This window comes from Balaenoptera acutorostrata, chromosome 12 (genome assembly GCF_949987535.1).
Source record: "Balaenoptera acutorostrata chromosome 12, mBalAcu1.1, whole genome shotgun sequence".
Taxonomy (NCBI): Eukaryota; Metazoa; Chordata; class Mammalia; order Artiodactyla; family Balaenopteridae; genus Balaenoptera; species Balaenoptera acutorostrata.
This window is the reverse complement of record NC_080075.1, coordinates 46,986,112-47,010,559: the sequence shown is the minus strand read 5'-3', so window position 1 is coordinate 47,010,559 and position 24,448 is coordinate 46,986,112. Positions and strand designations below refer to the sequence as shown.

The following is a 24,448-nucleotide window of genomic DNA, read 5'->3' as shown; positions in this document are numbered from 1 at the left end:
AACAACAGCAAATGCCAAGACAGGAAAAACAGAATACGTCTCAGAATGGCAAAAGAAGGTGGCTCAGCTGGGAGGTATTAAACCAAGTTTTTAAAATGCAAGTGTAAATAATTTTGGAGAAGTGAGCAGAGACTGATATTGATTCTCAGTTGTCAAAATACTGGCAAGTGAAATTTATTTATGCATAATAAGGAAATGTTTAGTGGTGAAAACATTCTGGATTTTTTAATGTATCCCTACTAATTAAATTTTGTACCTTGAAAGTTGAGCTGTCCAATTTGGTAGCCACTAGCCACAAGTGGCGATTTAAATTTAAATTAATTAAAAATAAATAAAAATAAAAATTTAGTTTCTCATTTGCACTAGCCACATTTCAAGTCCTCAGAGCCACAGTAGACATTGGACACAGAAACAGACCATTTCCACCATGGCAGAGAGTTCTGCTGAACAAAGCTGTGATCTGTCAGAAGAGCCATAATGAATTATGAATATTATTCATCTGGAAGCTTACCATAACTACTTGCCATGAGCTACTTATAGAGGCAAGATGTACACCCAGATAAAACACGAGTCAAAATTCTTTATTGCCTTTTTTTCCCCCCAAGAAATACACTTCCTTGGAATATTATTATCTACCAGCACCTAAGAAATGCAATAGCTTATTGTGAAAAATATATAGGCAGCAACTTTTGACTCTGTATAACATTTCAGATGCTGAATCACTAGGCATAATTTTCTCTCCATGATTGAGCAGAACAGCTGAGAAAAATAAAGGATTTTGTCTGCTTTATGTAATAGTATAACCCAGAGCACACTCAGACAGAGATAATCTTTTATAATGGGTTTGGCAGGCATTTCATTAACATGTTGGGGTGGGGGAAATATCCTTTATTACAGTTCTTTAAGGTTTTGAATTATAAAACATGTCTAATACAAGCATTTGTTTATTTTCATTTAAGTTTTAAAAATTGCATTCTTTTTGGATCGGCCTTAGAAACATAATAATAATAAAATAGATAAAAATCATTACATATTTATTCCAGAACATAAAACAGAGAAAATGATTGGGTGTTATCCAATTCTTTTATGAGCTAAACATAGCTCTGATACTATAATAAAGATGTGACACGGAAAAAAAATTTAGACAAACCTAACTTATGAATATCAGACACAAAATAAATAAAATGCTAGCAAATCTAGTTCAAAATACATGAAAACTTTAACCCATTGAAATCAAGGAGAATTTACCTTAGACTGGAAAGCTGACAATATGAGAAGGCATTAATAAAACAACCATATTAATTGATTAAATAAGAAAAATCATATGATCCTCTCAGTAGATGCTAAAAGGCCACCACGTGAAATTCAACATCCATTTATATTCTTAATAAAAACATATTACTATATAAAATTAAAATAAACACGATGAGTGTCTATTCCAAATAAAAAGTCAGTTAAACATACTAAAGATACATTATTTATCATTATTAAATATTTCATATTTTATGCCATTTTTAGCCAATGTAATGAAGTATGAAACAGAAATAAGAGAAATAAATAGTAGAATGGCAAGCACAAGAATTTTGTGATGCTTTTCAGATTAAGTAATTCCACAGCAGGGAAATTAAAAAGAACTAACTCATAGTTATTTCTTAATAAAAGAATGCAGAGAGTAAATATTAACCCTGCAGAAGTCAATATATTTCTATGAAATCGTCAAAATCCAGTTATACATGTAAAATAAACCTGTTACCAAGTGAAATTTTTAATGAGTGATGTGCATGATCTTTATAAGGAAAACTGTAATCCTTATTGAAAGATATAAATGGAGACAAATAAATGGGGAAAACATCATGTTCTTTCATGGGAAAAATAAATAGTATGAGGATCTTACTTTTTTCAAATTAACTTATAATTCTGATGCAATTCCAATTAAAACATTATTTTTGGAGCCCTAGAGATTCATAGAAAAAAACGAAAAAGAAAATATAAAAGATATTTAATCTGATAATAAAATGCATCAGATAATAAATGACATTACTATAATTAAATAACATTACTATGGTTTAAAACAATGCCTTTGACTAATCTGCCCAGCCCCCCGCACTACTAATAGGAAGCAAAGTTCCCTAAAACCTTTGGGCCATTCTGAAGCTGGATCTTGGTAGGCATAGATTTCTTCTCCTTTTTCTTTTTCCCCGTGGTCTGCCATCTGGTGGCCTCAATCTGCAACTACGTTTTCACTGCTGCAAGATGCCTAGGGTTGGCTGTTACCCTTTAGTTTACACTTGTTCTAGTTAGCCAAAGAATTAGAGTTGAGTGCCTGAGTCAAAGGGCACTAAATGACATCTTCCAATCTTACATAAAAGAACTCCTATATAAAATGACATGATGGGTTTGGCAAAAATGTTGGTAATTGTTGAAGCATAGTGTTTCTCTGGTGTATGTGCAAATTTGTATAATAGAAAGTTAAAAAGAAACAAAACAGAAATTATTGCTTTTGGGGCTTCCCTGGTGGCACAGTGGGTAAGATTCCGTGCTCCGAATGCGGGGGGCCCAGGTTCTATCCCTGGTCAGGGAATTAGATCCCACATGCATGCCGCAACTAAGAGTTTGCATGCCACAACTAAGGAGACCACATGACACAACTAAGGAGCAGGTGAGCCGCATCTAAGGAGCCCGCCTGCCGCAACTAAGACCCGGAGCAACCAAATAAAAAAATAAAAAAATAAATAAAAATAAAAGAGTAATATTCTTTAAAAAAAAATTATTGTTTTCACAAACATAAATGGCCAATTAATATATGAAACATCCTCAGTCTCATTAACAATTAAACATTGGTAAATTAAAACAAGTAAATTTTTTTTTACCTTTCAGATTAAAAAAAAAATCACTAAAACACTAACGTTTCTGGTGCTGAAAAGGTGTGGAAATATAAACACAATCTTTTGGTGAGAGTGTCAGTTTGTACTGCCTTTTGGAGGGCAATTTGGTAATACTGATTGAAAATTTTATTGTTCCAGAAATGTTTCATATCCTTACACCCAGAATTCTAATTCTCTTTTATGAAATGACTTGGCAAGAATGCAAAAATACATGTACATTGATGTTTAATGCAGCAATGTTTATAAGAGCAAAATATTATAAATGAGCATGAATAAGATATTCATTTTAAAAAGGTACATCTAGGGCTTCCCTGGTGGCACAGTGGTTAAGAATCCGCCTGCCAACGCAGGGGACACGTGTTCGAGCCCTGGTCCGGGAGGATCCCATGTGCCGCATAGCAACTAAGCCCGTGAGCCACAACTACTGAGCCCGCGAGCCACAACTACTAAAGCCCACGTGCCTGGAGCCCGTGCTCTGCAACAAAAGAAGCCACCGCAATAAGCCCGCGCACCGCAACAAAGAGTAGCCCCTGCTTGCCTCAACTAGAGAAAGCCCGCATGCAGCAACAAAGACCCAAAGCAACCAAAAATAAATAAAAATAAAATAATTTATAAAAAAAAAAGGTACATCTGTATAATGGAATACCATGCATCCATTTGAAAGAACAATTTCTTTGTATTAATATGGAAAGATCCTTGGAAAATGAAGTAAAAGCAAGTTAGACAAATGAGAATGGCCTCATTTTGGTTAAAGAAGATAATAATATATGTCAATAGGCACATTAAAAATATCTGGAGGCTGATAACCAAACAATCACAGTGAGTTTTTTTTAGGTGGTAGGAAAAATAGAAGACTTTCACTTTCTTCATTGTGTAGTTCTATACCGTTTGAGTTTTTTCAATATACATATACAATCATCCTTTGGTATCCATGGGGGATTGGTTCCAGGACCCCTGTGGATATCAAAATGTGTGGATGCTCAAGTCTCTTATGAAAAATTGCATAGTATTTGCAGTATTTGTATATAACCTATACATATCCCCCTGTTTATTTTAAATCATCTCCAGATTACTCCTAATACCTAATACAATGTAAATGCTATGAAAATAGTTGTCAGTGTGGCAAATGCAAGTTTTGCTTTTTGGAACTTTCTGGAATTTTTTTTTTTCAAGTACTTTTGATCCACGTTTGGTTGAATCTGAGGATGCAGAACCCGTGGATATGGAGGGCTGACCATATGACTTTTCCAACACAAGAAGTAATAAAGATGGGCTTCCCTGGTGGCACAGTGGTTGAGAATCTGCCTGCCAGTGCAGGGGACACGGGTTCGAGTCCTGGTCTGGGAAGATCCCATGTGCCGCGGAGCAGCTGGGCCCGTGAGCCACAATTACTGAGCCTGCGCATCTGGAGCCTGTGCTCCGCAACAAGAGAGGCCGCGATAGTGAGAGGCCCGCGCACCGCGATGAAGAGTGGCCCCCGCTTGCCACAACTAGAGAAAGCCCTCGCACAGAAACGAAGATCCAACACAGCCATAAATAAATAAATAAATTAAAAAAAAAAAAGAAGTAATAAAGATAAAATTTTAAAATGAATAGATAAAAGAGTGTTTCCCTGCCATCCTTAAAAAATATTCCATTATTAAGCCCGCTTCCCTACTGCCTCTGACATCAGGATGGTTCCCAGTCAGGGTATCTGATTCCACCTCTTCTGAAGGTGGAAGAGGCTTCTGTCATCCTTTTTTGCTTGAGAGACTTGATCTCAATGTTCTGGGCTCCAAATATGAACCTTGAAATTTTCTTTATCATCTTTCCCAGATATTCAAAATGGGACTAAAGCAAATAGGACACTCACTGGCTTCCTTACTATGCCAGAAGCCCAAACTATCAAGTTTATCAAGCCCAAACTAGTGGCCTCCACAGTGGGTCCACAAAATTATCCATTGGCACTCAGGGAAAAAGTATTAGAATTTCAACCTATATATTTTTGTCTCATCCTTTGTTAATTTCAACTTTTGTTTTTTTAATTATACATTATACAATTGTTTAATTCATATATGTACATGTACAGGTCCATAAGTCATTAGTAAATATATATTCAAATGTTAAGAGGAGTATTCAAAATTTTTTTTACTGATGGAGTATCTAGTCAAAAAAATTTAGAGGACATTAATTTAGGCTACAGCTGCTTTTAAGAGAGAGAACTAAAAGCAGATCTAAGATGCATATAAACATGTTCTATAAATTAGTCATCCTCCCCAAAGTCACTAATATAGTAGTTAAAAGAAAAGAGAAAATAGATAAGAAAACACAATAGAAGACAAATACAAGAGTCAATTTAGTAGGTAATCCAAGGTAGAAGGGAAGAGAAGAAAGTAAAATAGGAAAATTATCTACACATACACAAATAAGACAATGAAAAAACCTAATGACTAAAGAAAAGGAGGTGAAAGAAAAAGAGTAATTCACACAAAGATCCTGAACATTTAGAGATGAAATGAAAATAAGCAAACTATCATACAGTTGGAATTCAGAATGTACCATATCGAGCTCTTTATTCTTGGTTTCTAGCATGGTGCTTGGCACACAGTATGCACTCAATGAGTAAAGAAAGGATTCTAAGCCATGGCATTTCACACCAAATGTATGTGTTAAGTCACAATTTGAAAAGTCATTGTATTTTCATTTCTTTGCTGTTATTTTAAATCAAGTTGTTGAACATTTTATAGATTATGAGCAACAAAAGACATTGAAAAGAGAATGGAAATTCTGTGATGCTACATCTGCAAATGCAATAAAAATCTAAGGATTCATTGGAGAATTTGAAGATATGGCAGGTAATTATTTATTTGCCAACCCATGGAAACCTCCTCCATCCCTTTGCTGTTATATAAACCAAATAATCAAGACTATTTGGAAAGAACCTATAATTTAGAACTTCTAAAAAGTCTTTCTATAGCCAGAATAAAAGCAATTTGGAGGATTAAAGCAGTGACCTTTTTTCCTTTCTTTACTTGAAAGCTGAATTCATACCATTTGGAGTAGTAATTAGGTAGTTCATTAGGGCTGTTTTATATGTTCTATAAATTACATATGAAAATGACACTTCTGTTGCATTGGTATTTTTAAGCTTATTGCTAAGAATAACTTTCAGCCATCTGATCTAGAATGCAAGCATATTTTGCTAAAGTTAAAAAAACCCCCGCTCTGCCAGTAGTCACACCTTTACTGTCTCCCCCAGGAGCAGAAAAGAGAAATGGATCGTTTTTAGGCAAATATGAGGCTCTATGTACTCCAGTCATAATTCACATGTTCATCAAATACTCATTGTGGGTCTCTTAGTGCAAAAGCATTGTGTTGGAGTTGGAGATACATTTGTGAAATTAAAGAATTTATGTCCTCTGGAATTTACAATCATTTCTCTAGTCCTCCCCTGACTAAAGTAGCAATCTCCCAAGTATCTGAGATATATTTGTGCATTTGTAGGGACATGTAGACTCATGGATATAAAACAATAATAAAAGGGATAAGAATTAGCATTTAACCATGACGACTGCAGAATGCACAATACTTCCTCTTAAAACAAAACCAAACTCCATAGGTACATGTCTTTAAAAACTGCTTGCTGTGTGATTTAGCAATTCCACTTTTAGGAATTCATTTTCACAAAGTGGTAAAGATTAGGTGCAAAGATTTAGTTACAAGGATGCATTTATTTTTAAAACAGTGCAAGAAACAGCCTAGGTAAATATGGAATTGTTTAAATAAATTGTATTATGTTCACACAATGGAAATGAATTGCTTGTGTACCGCTAAAATTCATATGTTGAAATCCTAACCCCTAAAGTGATGATATTAGGAGGTGGGAGTCTTTGGTAGGTGATTAGGTCATGAGGAGCCTTCATAAATGAGATTAGTGTCCTTATAAAGAGACCCTGGTGAGCTCCCTTACCCCTACCACCTGTGAGGACACAGAGAGATGATGGCGGTCTATGAACCAGGAAGTGGGCACTCACCAAATCAGCTGACTCTTTGATCTTGGATTTCTCAGCCTCCAGAACTGTGAAAAAGAAATTTCTGTTGTTTATAAGCCCTCTAGACTATGGTATTCTGTCACAGCAGCCCAAGCTAAGACACTAGGTAACATTAAAAGGGATCATGTAAACATGGAAAAACTTCTGTGATATATTATAAAATTAAAATTGGAGGTTACCTTGTTGCTTAAGTGTCAAGTACAGAGAAGTGCAAGCCCTGACTTTGTGCTGACCCCGGGCAAGAAATGTGACCTCATACAGTCTCAGTTTTCCCACCTGTTATGGGCTGAATCATGTCCCCCAACATTCATATGTTGAAGTTCTAACCACAGTACCTAAAAATTTGACTGCATTTGGAGAGAGGGCCTTAAAAGGGGTTATTAAGTTAAAATGAGGTCATTAGGGTGGGCCCTAATCCAATATGACTATGTAGGGAAGGAGTAAACCTTTCTTCTACTCTCTTAGGTTTAGTCATTGGGGCCTATGAATTAAACTGACAAAAGTCAGATTGATGGGAGAGAAGGCATACAATTTTATTAATATTTACAATTTTATATGCATGGGGGCTTCACCAAAAAGAAGTGCAAAAAGTCAAAGAGCAGAGAGACTTGTGGGCTTATGTACCATTTTAACAAAGGGTGATAAACTGTGGAGAAGTGACTAGACAAAGGAAAGAGGACTTGGGCTTCTAGGGCTGACAAATTGTGCGGAAGTGACTTGTAAATACATGGGGAAGGAGAGTTTAAGATATCTTCTAATGGAAGACAAGGGTTATTTTAGTAGAGTCTGTTTATGCAGACTCATCCCAGCATTGACTCCTCGTCTCCAGTGATGAGTGTTCTCCTTGCCTCTGCCTGGTACAGGGAAAGTAAGTAGGTTTCTCATGGGAAATTTATGCCCTGTTTTATGCAGATGCAGGAGAGCAGAGAGCTATTTCTGCATCTGCTGTTTCTCAGCTGCCTTCAGCTCAAAATAATCAATATGCCAAAGTGGCATATTTTAGGGTGTCACATTTTGATCCCCTTCAACTGATGTCCTTATAAGAGGAGGAAATTTGGACACAGGTAAAGAGGGAAGACCATGTGGACACAGTGAGAAGGCAGCATCTACACGCCAGGAAGAGAGGGCTTAGAAGAAACCAAACCTCCTGACACCTTGAAGTCAGCCTTCTAGTCTCCAGAACTATGAGAAAATAAAATTCTGTTGCTCAAGCTATTAAAATCAGAAACAAAGGGAGACTGGCTTTGAAAATTCCCTTAGCCAATAAAAACAGTTTAGTCATACAAACAAGGCTTAATTTAGTTTGTTGTGTGAGACCTACTTGACCTGGGTCATTTCTTGTTTATGCCTCTGGAAATCATAAGCGAAACTTGAACTGTTCCCCAAGGTTGATATCAGGTAATCACTGACAAATTCCCTATCGTTTAAGAAAATTCTAATATTATAACCAATCACTGTAAAGAATAAATGGTCACTGCTTTCTCATTACATAAGCTGCTTTATAATAATATACCCCTGAGCCTCATTCCATGTTTTAGTTTAAGAGCTCCTGGTCTGCAAACTGTCTTTTTGATGTGTGCACAATAAACTTTAACTAACTACTACTTTGGTGATTCACTGGTTTTACTTTTACTATTTCTTAGCCTTTGACAAAGCCACCCAGTCTGTGGTACTTTGCTACAGCTGTCCTAGCAAACTAATACACATCATCCGTAAGATGGGGGAAATCTTAATACCATCTTCACTTAGCTCTTAAGGTTGTCCTGAGTCAAACAGATGTAAATTTCTTTGTAAACTATGAACTACTACACAAATGTAAGTAGTTGCTATTCACGTGGTCCCTGAAAAATCTGGAGGAATGTAATTATCTTGTTAAGACTGAACTTTATAACCCTTTAGTAAGGCAGAGATTCAGTTCCCATACAGGGATGGGGAGAAGCAAGAGATTTCAGTAGGAATGCAGTAAAGAATGTAACTGACTTGTCAGTGAAGAGAGACAAAATAAAGAGAATGCAAGTTGTTAAAAAAGAATCTAAATTACATATAATAATAGCTAACATGTATTGAGCATTTACTTTACTAACTTACCAAGCATGGTCCCAAGTAATTTTTATGTGTTCTCTAATTAAACCTCTTATCAACACCATGGTAAAAGTACTGTAGATGTGTGTGTGTGTGTGTGTGTGTGTGTGTGTGTGTGTGTGTCTGTGTGTATGCTTACATGGGTATGTATGTTATCTATTTCAGTCTTTTCTGTTACAACAAACAACTTCAATGTGAAAATCTGTTCATATGTTGCATATAAAATTGCCAAAATGAGAAGTTGTGATTTTTCAAGAGAGGACCATGCTTTGCAGCACTGCAAAACATGAAAAACACTACCTGGCTGAACAAAGTGATATATGGTAAAATGCACAACACACACCCACCTCGCCTTCTTATTCTTCCTCCACAGCACCCCACATGCATTGCCCTAAGAGTGTGTGCACTGCTCTTTTGAGTTTGTGTTTATTTCATGATAAGCATATTGAATATATTATATTAAATCTGTATAAGCATCCTTCTTATAAAGGTCCCAAGTACTGACTAAAAAGAAAATCCTTACATTTGAGGAGAAAATTGAAATAATCCAATGTTTTGAAATAAATGAGAAAACTTGCAGGCCTGAGGGAATTCACATTGAAGAATGACGCTGAAAAAATAAACGAAAGAAGAGCTTGTGCATTCCAATTATTATCTGCTTCCAGTGGAATTGGAAAGCACTTCCAAGAGACTAAAGATAAAGACTCTAAGGCCAGGTAATGCTGAGTGCAGTTGGATAGCACTTTGTGGCCTTCACGCTCATTAGAAACCTGACAAGTAACTTCCTTATGAAGAAAGGAAACTGGCAGAACAAAAGGGGTATTTCTCTTTTAAGCTGGTTTAGAAGACAGAAAAGGAGAACAAGAAACCACAGTAATCCCCTTCTGGTGTCACAATATTTTAGCTCCAAAATGATGATGTCCTTCTCTCCTTTTACCTCTTCTCAGTAACTCAAAACCCAGCACACTTACCACACCCATTTCCAGTAAGTGGTACCTGGAGCATGGCTATCCACTAAGGAAAATAACTTATCGGCTACCATTTACATAAAAAATGTAAAACTTCTATATGGCAAAAGACACAGTGAACTAAAAGACAAATTACAAACATGTCACTGTAACATGTGACAAAGAGTTAACATTTTTATACTAATGTATAAAAAGCTCTTTCAAATCAATAAGAAAAATAAATCCCAAGAAGAAATGGTCAAAAGGTATGAAGAAATAACATAGGAAGAAACACAAAGGCTAATCAATATGAAATAAAGCTCAAATTCAAATTTAAAAATGCAAATTAAAACTATGTATCATCTTTAACCTAGTGGATTGGTAAAGATATTTTTCAAAAAGGCTTTTAAAAATAGGTTCGGTTATCTTTCCTTTGAGAATTTATTCAAAGTAAGTAATGAGACTAGAGCTGAAAAACATGTGCAAGTATGTTCATTACAGAATTGTTTATAAATTTGAGAAATCGAAGTAATTTAATCTAGCTATTGAGAATTGGTCACACAAATCAAAGTATATATAGTCTTTCATTTAGCAAATCTGGTAGAATCTATCCTTTGGAATAGTCAATAAACCAACAGTTCTTAGAGACACACAGATATTCATTTTAGCAGTTTGTAGAAGGGAAAAATGGCATGGTATATCCACACCACGGAGGGAAAAAAAACCCCTGCACACTAATGACATCTATGCATCCAAGTAAGATACTGTGTGTATATACAAGAAATAAAAATAACGAAACGGTAGTTTATAGAATACCATGTAGCTGTACAGAAATGATAGTTTTATGTTTATATGAAAAGATGACCAAATATTAAGCGAACAAAGTTTCATAACTGAACATACAATATGACCCCATTTATGTAAACACATATAAGGTTGTTTGAAAATATTTTGGGAAGCCGAGTACCCTGACAATGACCTTTGAAGACCCATTCCACAAATGACCCCAATCTAAAAGTAGAGTTAGTGTTACTTAACAAAAGGGTTGGTTACCCAGACATTTATTTATAGGAACATTTACTTTGATTTTGCCCTTGAAAAACTCAATTCTAGTTATTTCTATCTGCGCAGGAAAGTTTAAAGACCCGCCTTCAGCTACAGGATGCAAACTGACTGCAGAGAGAATCAGCAAGTCTTACAGAGCTACTTTGCTCAGGTTTGTATTTTCAAACAACCTTTTAATTGCAAAGTTTCTGGGCCAGCGGGTCTGAAAATGGTCGGGACTGAGTGGTGGGGATACAACCGTGAACTGAAGCCTTTAAAATTTTCAGTCAGAGTCCAGGTGAGTTCGCCCTTCACAGCGCCATTTCTAAACCTTGGTCCCACGCATTTATCTAGAGGGAGCGCTGAGATTCTTTCCAGGATTTCCAGCCAATGGCTACACTTCTGCTCTTTGCCCCAGCAGCTCCGGGCCAATGGGCGGAAGGCTACCTTTCGACACAATACTGTTCCTTTCCAGCCAATCGGAAGAGTTCTTCAAATACCTCTCTCTAAGACGCGCTAGCTCCGCGGAAGCTGGTTTCACTTCCGGGCGGCTTCTAGGGGCGGCTACGCGTGTTGCCATAGCGACCGTTTTAAGTTAACTGGTTTGTAGCTTTCATCCAGGTGACTGCGAGACTGCGGGAGCAACTTGTCTTCCCGTTTTCTCTCGGCTCCCTGCGGCCGCAAGGCCTTCCGGGCTCCGGGGGTCTGGCCTAGGCTTCCGCGGCGGCCCTCGGGGGCGGAATGGCTGCGGAAGAAGAGGACGAGGTGGAATGGGTGGTGGAGAGCATCGCGGGGTTTCTGCGGGGCCCGGACTGGTCCATTCCCATCTTGGACTTTGTGGAGCAGAAATGTGAAGGTAAAATTCAGATCCCGAATCGTCAATCCTTTTTCACCTCTCTCACGCCAACAGCCTCTCCACAAACTGCCTTTCATCTCCCCGGTCTCCACTCCTGTCTGCCAGGTTTAGAGCAGGTTTTTAGGATGTGTTGCTGTCACTGCGCCCGTCCTTTCCTTCACGGAAATGAAAACGAGGACCGAGATACCTTTCCCCCTGGGCCCAAGCACACATCCGAAAAACATCAGACTTTATAATCCTATGTTGGGTCTCTCACCCCATCCTGCACCTTTCTGCCCTGGGCAGGTGCACTGTTTGTGTGGGTTTCTTCAACAACTTCCCCAGTGACTTGGGAGGGGAGACGTCAGTTTGCTTCTGAATTCCTTCTGATCCCAACAGTTGACCGAAAAGTGGGTGGGCGAGGGGTGTGTGATTACTCCAGCAGGCCCAGAGCCGGTGATCTCGGTGGCCTGTATTCCCTTTTTTGAGGTCTCTGACTCTCGGTTATACCAAAAATGGAGGGTATCTTACAACAAATGAGTTATGTAACCGTGTCATAACATTTCCTGTGAGGAAAGGGTACCTCCAGGTTCTGATCAGTTCACGCTTTGGAGTTCTGCATTCAGTTCTTAGAGACAAATTGGAGCCCATTCATGGAAAAGGAACCAGAAACGATGTCACGTGAATAATTCCAGGCTGTTGTCGCAGTTGTTTAGCCGGCCAAGACTTCAAGGGTAGTCATATCCATTAATCGTTTGAACATCTGTCTTATGTTGGAGGGATTAGACTTGTTTTTGTAAGGTTCAGTGAGATAGAGCTAGGGTCAGTGGGTACAAGCTAGAGGCGAACAAATTTCTGTGAAGGAAGTGCTTCATAACAGAGTATCCCAGATAAATTAGCCTGCCTCAGGAGGTAATGAGCTCCCCAGCCACTAGCAGTGTTTGAAGGAATCTGACAACAACTTAATGGAGTTATTATAGAGGGGAATTCAACTATCAAATGGTTGGTTATCCTGGATGATCTTTTAAGAGTCCTTTCAGCCCTAAGATTCCATGAAGGCGGTAAAGAGGAAATTTACTCTGACCACTGAATCTTTTCATTACATTCTCATTGCCATGAGCAAAATTCAAATAGTATTTATTAAGTATTGTTCTTACCGGTAATTTTTAAAATAAGTTCAAAATAACTTTTATTTCTGCTCTTTTTAAGAATTTAAAATGCTATTATGAGACTGATGAAGCATGTGGTGGTATTCTGACCTCCTTTAGGAGAAGAAGGAAATTATGTCACCTTTTGATTCCATTTACCCTACTGAATGAAACTAAATGCTGAAATGGAAAAAAAAAAAAAAAAAAAGCATCGTTCTTTTTATCCCCAGATGTCAAAAGTGGCTGCATCTCAGTTGTAACACACCTGATTGTGTAATTTTACAGGGAAACAGTAATCCTCAACCTTATAAACATGTAATGTAGTAATTTGGCTTCAAAATTAACTAAAAACAGCTTTAGTAGCTGCTATATTGCATGTATGCCCAGTGTTATATAGAGCAGGTGCCAGGAGAAATGGAAGTAACATCCCAGTGACACTTGAAATAATAATGTTTATGTTTTGCTGACTTTGGGTTGTCAATGTGCTATTCATCACCTCAGATAATTTAAAAATTAGTTTTGTACTACTCTGTAATATCAGCCTTTATTTCAAAATTTATTGAGTGTCGTTCGGCCAGAAGCTGAGGGTAGAAAGATGATTAAAACAAATCCTTGTGCTTGAGAAGTTTGCAATTTGGTGGGGAAGACAAGCAGGTAAATGGAATTTAAATGTAAAGTGGCAGGTGTTATAATAAGGGTAGGCACATGGTGCTGTGTATTGTAAGAGTTCAGAGGAAGGAATCTAACTAGCCTAGGAGTTGGGAGTGGGTAGCAGATCATGGAAAATGTGCCACTTGCAATATTTTGGAGAATGGTTGGGAGAAGGGGGGCCGGGTAAAGGCAAAGAGATCTAAGGGCTTGAGCAAAGGCATGGGGCTTTTTTGTCTTTTTGTGTTACATTTGTCAGTATTCCAAGTAATTGTGTATTGTTGAGTGCAAAGTTTGGTTTTTGGAGTGGTGGGAGTTGAGATTTGGGATCCAGTCTTGGAGGGTTTTGTCTGGTCTTCTAAGTATTTTAGACTTATTCTCTAGGCAATGAGCAGTAATTGAAGAGTTTTAAATAGAAAATTACAGAAGTTAGTTTTGCATTTTAGAAAGATCATTTGGGGGAATATTATAAAAAGGGGGTTTATTGTTTACAATTCATGAGTTTGTCTTCTTTCCTTAATCACATTGTAGCTTCTTGAGGGAATATATATCTTTCTAATCTACATTGTTTCACACATATGATCATTCAGTAAACATTTGTTTTTATTTATTTCTATTTCATTGATTTATATGTAATAAAAAAGGCCTAGTAACTTTCAGTAAAATTTGGATCAGCAAAGTTCCAGTATGATAAAATAATCTGAAACCTGTTGTAAAAGGAATTATTTAAAAACTATCAACAATCATGTTCCATTTAAAGTTTATAAAGAAATTGTTGCCTTATATTATTGATTGAAAAGTAGCAAATTAGTGTTCATCTTCCATATGAAGTAGATTTTAAGTAGGAAAAAAAACTTGTTTACAACTAACACTATACACACACACATATATACATCTTTTTTTAATCCCAAGAATTTAAAGCAGAAGAGCTGGTTTATAAGACTGAGAGTTCTATTTGTAAGGCAACTAGAGTGGACTTTGATATTTGCATTAATGAAATGACTTGTTTTTTTACACTATGCAATATTTTTCTTTTAAATTTAGTTTTTGATGATGAAGAAGAAAGCAAATTGACCTATACGGAGATTCATCAGGAGTACAAAGAACTAGTGAGTATATTTTTACCTGATTTTAAATGTAATTCGAATAATATTAATTCAAGATGTTCTGAATTTTAAAATGGATTTTTCCATTAAAATTCTTTAATTAAAAAATTCCAATCTACCCTAATAGTACTACCAGTTGCATTCGATTCCAAGGGTTCTCTGTGCATCTCAATCCTTATGACTCTAGAATGTAAGAAATAGATTTAGGACACTATTTTAAGGGATCTTGCATCCGGTATTTAAATTTTATTCTTATTCTTCTGCTGATACATCCAGGGGAGTGTTAATTATTAATTTAACCATGTTGTCTTGAGATTTTAAGAAATAGCTCTGGGTAGCAGAAGAGTTATACCGCATCAAACTTCATAATCCTGACTTCAGTGATTTCTGGGAGAGTAAATAAAATTTCTTCTGATTCTCTGCAAAAATTTTCACTTTTTTGTTGTTTGTTTTTTCGGTGAAAGACATTGTCACTGCCATATAATATAATTTTATGTAGATTAATAATTGCAAACAAGCATTTGATTATATTTTTCTAAACTCAATGTAAAATTTGGAATTTGGAATTTTTCTATGTAAATTACAAAAAGAAAAAAATTAAACTTTCTATTTTTAGGTTGAAAAGCTGTTAGAAAGTTACCTTAAAGAAATTGGAATTAATGAAGATCAATTTCAAGAAGCATGCACTTCTCCTCTTGCAAAGACCCATACATCACAGGTTTTTTTTTGTTTGTTTTATTCTGCTAATATATAATTTTAACAAAAATGCTCAGATTTCACTTAAATTTGCTATGTTTGGTTGTCAAAGTATAATATTCTAGACATTGTAAGAGTGAAAAGCCAATTTATCACATATGGGTTCTTTTTTATAACAACCTTGAGAAATAATTTGAGGCACAATGAACTGATGCTATTAAAAAGGAACTTTCTGAACTCAGAACTATACTAGATCACAGGCTTTATGCAAACTACTGTTTTATTTATATAGATCTCTGACAATTTTGCAGTTGCCCGGTTTCTAATCTTAGCAGATACATAGTACACAGTTCCTGGGCTTCCTTCTCTTAGAACTAATTTTATTGTCTCATTAGTTCGGCAGTGCTGGATTGAAGTAGGTCTTATGTATATTTATAACTAATATTTACTGACGGCTCATGCTAGCTGCTGTTTTTTTTTGTTTTTTTTTTTAAACATTTTTCATTTTCACCAAGGTCTTTTTTAATTCTTGGCTGCATTGGGTCTTCGTTCCTGCGTGCAGGCTTTCTCTAGTTGCGGTGAGCGGGAGCTGCTCTTCATTGTGGTGTGTGGGCTTCTTATTGTGGTGGCTTCTCTTGTTGTGGAGCACGGGCTCTAGGCACGCAGGCTTCAGTAGTTGTGGCATGCAGGCTCAGTAGTTGTGGCTCGCGGGCTCTAGAGCACAGGCTCAGTAGTTGTGGCACGTGGGCTTAGCTGCTCTGCGGCATGTAGGATCTTCCCAGACCAGGGATCAAACCCGTGTCCCCTGCATTGGCAGGCAGATTCTTAACCACTGCGCCACCAGGGAAGTCCCTAGCTGCTGTGTGAAGCAATTGGCATGTATTATCTCATTGAATCTTCCTGACAATCCTTAAGAAATTGGTACTATTTTACTTCCATTTAGAAATGAGAAAACTAATGCACAGATACATTAAGGAACTAGTGGAAAGTCCACAGCCAAGTAACAAAGCCAGGATACCAGCCCAGGCACTCCAAGGGAGAGCCCTTGTTCAGAGACTGAGTATAGGGATATGTTACTACCAAATATAGTTTACCAAATAAACTATAATTCCTTATAGTTTAGTGAGGATTGTCTATGATGTGACCTGAAATTATTATTTTCAACCTTCTGCTGCTGTCGTTCTCCAACACATTACATACTCTAGTAGTTCTGGCCACTTGCTCTTGTAAGCATCCATGTGCCTGGCTTTGCTCATGGTAGCCCCTTAACCTGGAATGTTGAGCTCCCACCTCCTCCTCCCTCCATCCTTTCCTCAGCCAGAGGAATCCATCTCATCGTCAGGGTGTGCTGAAATGCAACTTTCCTGGTCCCTCTAGTCAGACTAGCACTCATTCTGCCTCACTGAGCACTTTCACATTTTCAATTCAATTCGACTGCCTTGAATGATAGTTTCTTACACATCTGTTTGCCTTGAAGAATTTATTGAAAATTATTAACTAGTATTTAAATTTAAGACATTGGTATTTGTTTTTATTTTCCTTGTTTTTCAGGAATATTTTCTGCTTTGGTTAATATTTGTCAGCCTCTTAATTAAATTATTATGAATGAATCTGAATTACTTTGTGAAAAAAGATGTTCATAGTAATAGTAGTCACATCCATCTTTTGTTTTCATTATCTGGATAACTTTAAATTATTTTTGAATGAAGATGTTCAGAATTTTAAAATACTGTTTTCAGATCAATAGTCATCCTTCTCTTTTGCTCAGTTATACAACACCTTTTGATTTGGAGTTGATTCGCAGTACAGCCTTGTTGTGTACAAGGAGGCAAGCCTTTTGACACAGACAGACCTGGATTTGAGTCCCAGATCTTTTGTTTATTTTCATCTACCACGGGCAAAGTTGTTTTACAGTTTTCCTTTCTTATCCATTCTGATTCTCAGTTTCTATATCTATAAAATAGGGATAGTATCTACTTTGAAAGGTTTTTGTGAAATTTGAGTGAAAATGTTCATAAATGTTCATAAAGCATTTAGCACAATACCTGACACATATAAGGTGGTCTATAAATGGAAGCACCTCTTAATTAATGGTAGCTTTTTTGGTGGTTGATTAGCAGGGTGCTAATTAGGCCAGGGTCATGTGTTCAATCCCCATGTGGACTAGTTAGCTTTATTCTCTTCTGGAGCAAACTCTTAGCCCCAGATACTGAAGGCAACATGATTGAATCAGCACAAGGCCATCACTGTTAATCAGAAAAACAGCCCAAAGCATGCTATTTACTGCTTTGCAGCAATAATCTAATCTTTATAAATAAAGGTCAGAATGCTGATTCCATTATGCTAGTATAGGGTGCCTAAGAATGAATTCAAGAAGCCAATTGCTTGCCTAGAGTAGTTTAGGAGGTACTTTTCATTTTGTTTTGGTCTGTTTGGTTTGATTTTGATTTTTTAAAACAGCTGCAGCTCCCCTCTCATTGATTGTACTTCTAAAGCCGACTTGCAAAATTCTTTTCACCTGGTTTGGTCATCGTTAGTCCTAGACCACTGGTCCTGGCATACTCTTTGTGTATTAAAATCAGCAGTAGTAAAGAGTGCATCAGATGAAGACCTCTAGTTTAAAAACAACAACAACAACTACCATCTCTTCTTTCTTTTCTTGCTTTCTTTTCCTCCCTCCCTCCCTCCTTTCTTCCTTCCTTCCTTTCTTTTCTTTCTTTCTTTCTTTCTTTCTTTCTTTTCTCTTTCTTTCTTTCTTTTTCCCTTTCTTTCTTTCTCCCTCTTTCTTTCTTTCTTTCTTTCTCTCTCTCTCTCTTTCTTTCTTTCTTTCTTTCTTTCTCTTTCTTCTCTCTCTCTCTTTCTTTTTTCAAGTATCTTATCTGAGGGAATTTTTCATATGCACGTTCAAATACAGGTAAATGCTGCTCTGAATCTTGCAGGGAAGGGTAGTGGGAAAATAGCATAGAAATTGATTAAGTTAAAAATAGAAGAGATAGTGGACTTCATAGTTATACTTTTTTTCCCCCTTAATCCTTTGAATCAGTAGAAAGGCTTTCACATCAGTTCTATAGGCTATGCTATTGAACTTCTGCAAATAAATATTTAATCACTATTCTTTGGAGAAATAATATGAATCTATAACTTTTCTTCAAAATTTTATCTTTTTTGTATAGAATTGCTATAGTTTTTTCTTTAAAAGCTTGGTAGAATTCACCAGTGAACCCAGCTCGACATGGTGCTTTTTGTTTTGGAAGGTTACTAATTATTGATTCCATTTCTTTAATAGATATAGACTTATTCAGATTGTCTATTTCTTCTTGTTTGAGTTTTAGCAGGTTGTGTTTTTCAAAGACTTGATCCATTTCATCTGGGTTATCAAATTTGTGATCATAGAGATGTTCATAAAATTTCTTTATTACCCTTTTAGTGTCCATGGGATCTGCAGTGGTGTCACCTTTTTCATTTCTGATATTAGTAATTTATGCCTTCTTCTTTTTTTTTTTTTTTAATTAAACCTGGCCAGAGGTTTCTCAGTTTTATTTATGTTTTTAAAGAATCAACTTTTAATTTTGTTGATTTTCTCTATTGATTTTCTATTTTTCAATTTCATTGATTTCTTCTCTAATTTCTATTATTTCTTTTCTTAATGCTTACTTTGGATTTAATTTGCACTTTTTGTAGTTCCTAAGGTGGAAGCTTTGATTATTGATGTTAGATATTTCTTCTTTTATAATATATGCTTCAATGCTTTAAATTTCCCTCTAAGCACTACTTTTGCTACACCCCACAAATTTTGATAAGTTATATTTTCATTTTCATTTAGTTAGAAATATTTTTAAAAGTTCTCTTAAAACTGCTTCTTTGATCCATGTGCTATTTGAAAGTGTGTTGCTTAATCTCCAAGTGTTTTAGGTTTTTCTAGCTGTTGTTCTGTTACTGCTTTCTAGTTTAATTCCATTGTGGTCCTAGAGTATCTTCAGTATGACGCCTATGCTTTTAAATTTATTAAGATGTGTTTTATGGCCTGTAATGTTGTCTATTTTGGTGAATGTTCCATGTGAACTTGAAAAGAATATGTGTTTTTCTGTTGTTGGAGAGATGTCAATTTGATCCAGTTGACTGAAGGTGCTGTTTGGTTCAACTATGTCCTTATTGATTTTCTGCCTGCTGAATCTGTCCATTACTGAAAGTCTCCAACTATAGTAATGAATTCATTTGTTTCTCCCTGTGGTTCTGTCTATTAATGGAGCAGCATAAATGCATGAAACCACTTGTACCTTTCAAAACTATGGTATGATTAACTCCAAGCAGAGATATAGGGTAACTTTAGGCTAAGTATGAACATGTTTGGATGTTTTTAATACTCACTTAAGTCAGATTTTTAAAGACTCAATGTTCATATTTTTGTCAATGTGCTTTTCGCAAACATAGATAACGTCACATTTGCTTTATCTCATAGTCTTCTTTCAAAGTAGTTTGACATTTCAATTAATTTAAAGGATACTTAAGATTGCTGTTGTTTTTAAACCACTTGCTAGCTTTTTGGAGTAACTCTTATATTTAGTTTCTCTAATTGCCCTTGTTGGAAGCTCTTAGGAGAGGGGTGATCCATTTCCCTGGACCAGCAGAGACCAATTGCTGTCAAGTTGTTAGGTTTAGCACACCAGTTTGATATTTAATCAAAAGGGCCAGAACAATTACTTTTATAGGAGTTTTTAGTTTAAAAAGTTCTTCCTTACGCTGTTCAATTTTAACACCCAGCCAGAAAGTTATTACTATATCTCCTTCATTCTCAAATGGAAATTTTCTACCATAGTGTCTCTGAAATGAGAATGCATTTTATAATTGATGGCATGTTATAATTTAATTGGCAGGGTTTTTTCCTTTTCTTATTGATACACGAAAGAATGGTTTATTTTGTCAATCTATGGAGTCTTAGAATTGACAAAATACTGTATTATTATTATTGTTATTATTATAATACTAATTTGCAGATGAAGAAACTGATGCCCAGAAGCCTAAATGATATGTCCAGAGTCATGCAGCTGGCATATGGTTAAGCTGGAAGTAGCCTTTGATATCAAGGGCTCATTTTTTGCCCCCATTGTATCAATAGTTCTCAAACTTTAATGTTATAAGAATTATCTGCGGAGATACATGGGTACCCATTGTCCAGAAATTTAGATTAATTATGTCTAGGGTAGGGCTCAGGAATATGCATTTAATAATCCCTCTTTCCCGCATTTCTTAGATGGGTTAACAACACTGTTTGAGAAGCCCTGCATTACAACTTTAAGGATCAGCTCAAACACTGACTTGCTGATAGCTCTAGTTGACACATTGCCCTCAAGTGTTTGTTGATGAGGATGGAGTACTTGATATTACTAATAAGAAGTCTAAGAAGGCCAGAACAATGTTACGTGGTGGTGTAATCCCATAAGGGAGCCCTGGCAGACCAGACATAACTACTCTACTACAGAGGCTGGCTGCAGTTGTCTTTAATACTGATCACTGGGCTGCAACTTTTTTTTTTGTTTTATTTTTAAGATTTTTTTTTCATGTGGACCACTTTTAAAGTCTTATTGAATTCGTTACAATATTGCTTCTGTTTTATGTTTTGGTTTTTTGGCCGCCAGGCATGTGGGATCTTAGCTACCCGACCAGGGATCCAACCCGCAACCCCTGCAGTGGAAGGTGAAGTCTTAACCAGTGGACCGCCAGGGAAGTCCCTGGGCTGCAACTTTCAGTTAAACATAGATGAAACCTATTTGTCATCCCCTGCCCTGGGCCTTTTGAACAGTATATGTGAATTTAAAGGAAAAGAAACTTTCCGTCTTTTTTTCCTGCAGTTGACTCCTTATAAATGTCACAGAGAGCTGCTTTCACACTTTATTATTTTGTTTTGCTGTACTGCTTTTGTCTAGGATGTGAGCTGGTTGCTGCAGGAAGGACTCCTTCCTCTTTGTTTAGAGCTCTTTGATGGAGCATTTGTTGAGGTGTGTCTTTGACATTATTGCTGCTGCCTACCTGGTGAACAGTAGCACACCCTCGGTTACCTCTGCATAATTCCTGTGCTCAGCTTTTCCATGAATGTCATGTAAAGCTTGAAATAAAATTTGAGTAAGATGAATAATATCTGAGTGTTTTCTTTTGGGTTTTCATGCATTTCAAATCTTATTCTACTTCTTACTGATTAGCTTGGGAATTTGTTTGCTTTTCGATATAACAATAGTTCTCTGTAGCTAAGAGAGTGTTAATTTGGGTACTCTAGGGTAGATACCGTTATTGTTTTTTCTTAATTTATTACACTTCTGTTTCATCCAGAAAAAGATTTCTTATCGTAATTTCTAACTCTATTTCTTCCATGAAACTTTCTGCCTATAGGACTACTACAGTTGTGTTCTCACATTACTCCTACCACATTATGCTTATTTTCCAGACTTCATTTTTCTTTTTTGGCATTTACTCTTATTTAATTTGGTAATTTTACTAATTCAAGGATTATTTTGTAGTTACTGGTTTATCACCAAAGAGTAAATTTCAGGTTGACAGAGCCTAAACCAAATAGATATCATCATTTTGGCTGAAAAACAGATCTGGATACTGCAGAGGTAACTTTAAAAAAGTAAGCCCAATTCCGGTGTTGTTTTTCCGAGTTGCTCAGCACCGGCTCATTTGGAAAATGTATCACTGTCTGCCTTAGCTTCCTGGAGGGTGGGGATGGAGGGGTTGGGAGAGTCAGCCTCTTGAGAACCTACTTTAAAGGCTTTTAGAATAAAATCTTAAAATTGTCCTTTTGAATCATCTAGTCATAAATAACAATGCAGCATTCTTGAATTAATGCACCTTTTGCAGTGGAAATGATTTGAGTGTTTGGGAAATAGTTTTAAAACTTGAATCTTCGTTTAACTTCCCGACTTTTTTCCACAGGCCATTTTGCAACCTGTATTGGCAGCAGAAGATTTTACTATCTTTAAAGCAATGATGGTCCAGAAAAACATTGAAATGCAGCTGCAAGCCATTCGAATAATTCAAGAGAGAAATGGTAAAAGATTGAATTTAGAAATCTAAGTGCCAAATGCATTTTTTTTGGTGGCAGTTTTAACTAATATGGTCTTGATGTAGCTGCCTTGTATAAATTTATTTCAAGTTTGAAAGTCTCTGGCTGACTTAAGAGATACAAGAGTGCAAACTTCCTGATCACTGAGTGGTTGACATCTCAAAGAAAGCAGACCAGTATTTGATTTAATGTTTTAGGTTTCAGAGAGCTTGATTTTTCTGCCCAGCCACTGCATTTGTGAAATTCAGCATTGTTGAGTGGTCACAGTTACAGCTACTGTCGAGAGAAGGTGACTCCTCTTCTTCTGGCTTTATAGGAGACAGTGGTTCTCAAGCTTCAGGGAACAATGAGAAGCAGTTGGAGGGCTTGTTGAAACACATGTGGCTGTCTCCCCGTTTCTGATTCAGTAGGTCTGGGGTAGGGCCTAATACTTTGCATTTTTAACAAGTTCCTAGCTGATGCTAAAGCTGCTGGTCCTGGGCCCGCACTGAGAGCTACTGTTCTAGGGCAATGGGCAGATAGGATTGTGCCACCATCAGGTGGAAGAAAAAGCAGAACTCAAAGCCCTGGTAACTGCCTTTAGCTTTATCTTTTCCTTAACTCTCTGCCTAAACTCACGTTCTTTCTAGCTCTTCCTGCTTTTCTTCCCTTCCTGTGCACTTGAACTATATTTGACATCTTGACTCAGAACATCAGAGTTTCTAACCATACTTCTTGTTTTTGTACTATGTGCTTTTCACCTGAGGTGCTTATCTCAGTTTCCCATTTCTGACTCTGATGACCTTAACCTGTGTATTCCTTTGCTTAATAGATTGCCACTGATATTCCTTACCATGCCAAACTCTAATGGTTTGGCAGCAGGGCCTTTTCTTTGCTTGTTTCTTGAAGATATGGGAGCTATAGTTTAGTTGTACTGTTTGCTTTTAAGGGTCTGGAGCATGCAACAATAGGGCTTCTGTTGTTACAGGGCAAACATTAGAATGTTGCAGGGCCTTTGTTGTGGGTTCTACTCTCATATGTCTGATGTGCGTAAAGGCTATATCCTTTAGAGCCAACCACCATCAAAACTATTCCGTAAAATCCTAAAATTCATTTCACAGCAGGTAAGACAGCTGTTGTCTGTGGTTTGGAGATAGCACCACACTAACCCTGAAAGATGCATGACACCGTGCTGTTGCTTTGGTGTAAATAAGTTTGGGAAACAGTCTCTTTTTCTTTGTTTCTCTACCATGGTTAGCTTCATAAAATCCTTTTCTCTTGTGTTTTCCTGCAGCTATGCTTTATTCTGACCTATGGGATAATTTGAATAATTATTTCATGTTATTTAAAATTATTTTGGGGGAATCAGTTTTGATAAAAGAAATAGTGAACTTGATATTGGTACTCTATAGTTTTCAATTTAACCAGAAACATTTAGATTTTATAGAGAACAGGTACACATAGCTTGTATCAGCTGGGTGCCTCAGGCTGCCATTAGTAGAATACCTCAGTGAGAATGGCCTAAGCAATAGGAAATTGTCATCTCAATTAAACAAGAAGTCCAGAGGAAGGGAGGGAAGAAAGACAGGTCCAGGGTTGGTTAATTTGGTGGCTCAGTGATGTTATTAAGGACTCTGACACGTTTCCTCTTTATACTCTGCCATTCTCAGGATCTTCTCTCATGATTGCACTCTGGCTGCATCGAATGCAGACTTAATATCTCATGAAGAAAAGGAATGTTTCTTCCTGTACATCTTTTTTTGCTAGCAAGACAACACTTTCATGGAAGCCCCCTAGGAGTTTTCCCCTTAGGTCCTATTGGTCAGGATTGGGGTGACATGCCTTTCTAAACCCTCTGGCAGGGGGAATGAGACCATTGCAATTGGCTTAAATCGTGAGTCACTTTTGTGGGGTGGGGTAGGGCCCTGCCTCTATGTACTTGGCTGCCTGGTAACTGCACACATATGGCTTATATTAGCAAGGAAGG

The 24,448-nt window shown here is 36.8% G+C and overlaps 1 protein-coding gene and 1 long non-coding RNA gene across 2 annotated transcripts in view; one reads left to right on the top strand and one right to left on the bottom strand.

The window, feature by feature from the left end:
- LOC130709415 (uncharacterized) overlaps positions 1-11,331 on the bottom strand; it is a 42,870-nt gene extending 31,539 nt beyond the window's left edge. Inside the window, exons 1-2 of the long non-coding RNA XR_009009955.1 lie at positions 11,249-11,331; positions 6,899-6,942 (exon numbers count right to left, since the gene is read on the bottom strand). This is a non-coding gene — a long non-coding RNA (uncharacterized LOC130709415). The remainder of the gene's footprint in view (positions 1-6,898; positions 6,943-11,248) is intronic.
- Positions 11,332-11,529: 198 nt separating this feature from the next.
- The window catches only part of CFAP36 (cilia and flagella associated protein 36), a 33,304-nt gene continuing 20,385 nt past the window's right edge, over positions 11,530-24,448 (top strand). The window contains exons 1-4 of the mRNA XM_007189988.3: positions 11,530-11,845; positions 14,665-14,729; positions 15,343-15,444; positions 22,353-22,467. Coding sequence (XP_007190050.2) covers positions 11,731-11,845; positions 14,665-14,729; positions 15,343-15,444; positions 22,353-22,467 — 397 coding nt within the window. The 5' untranslated portion in view covers positions 11,530-11,730. The remainder of the gene's footprint in view (positions 11,846-14,664; positions 14,730-15,342; positions 15,445-22,352; positions 22,468-24,448) is intronic.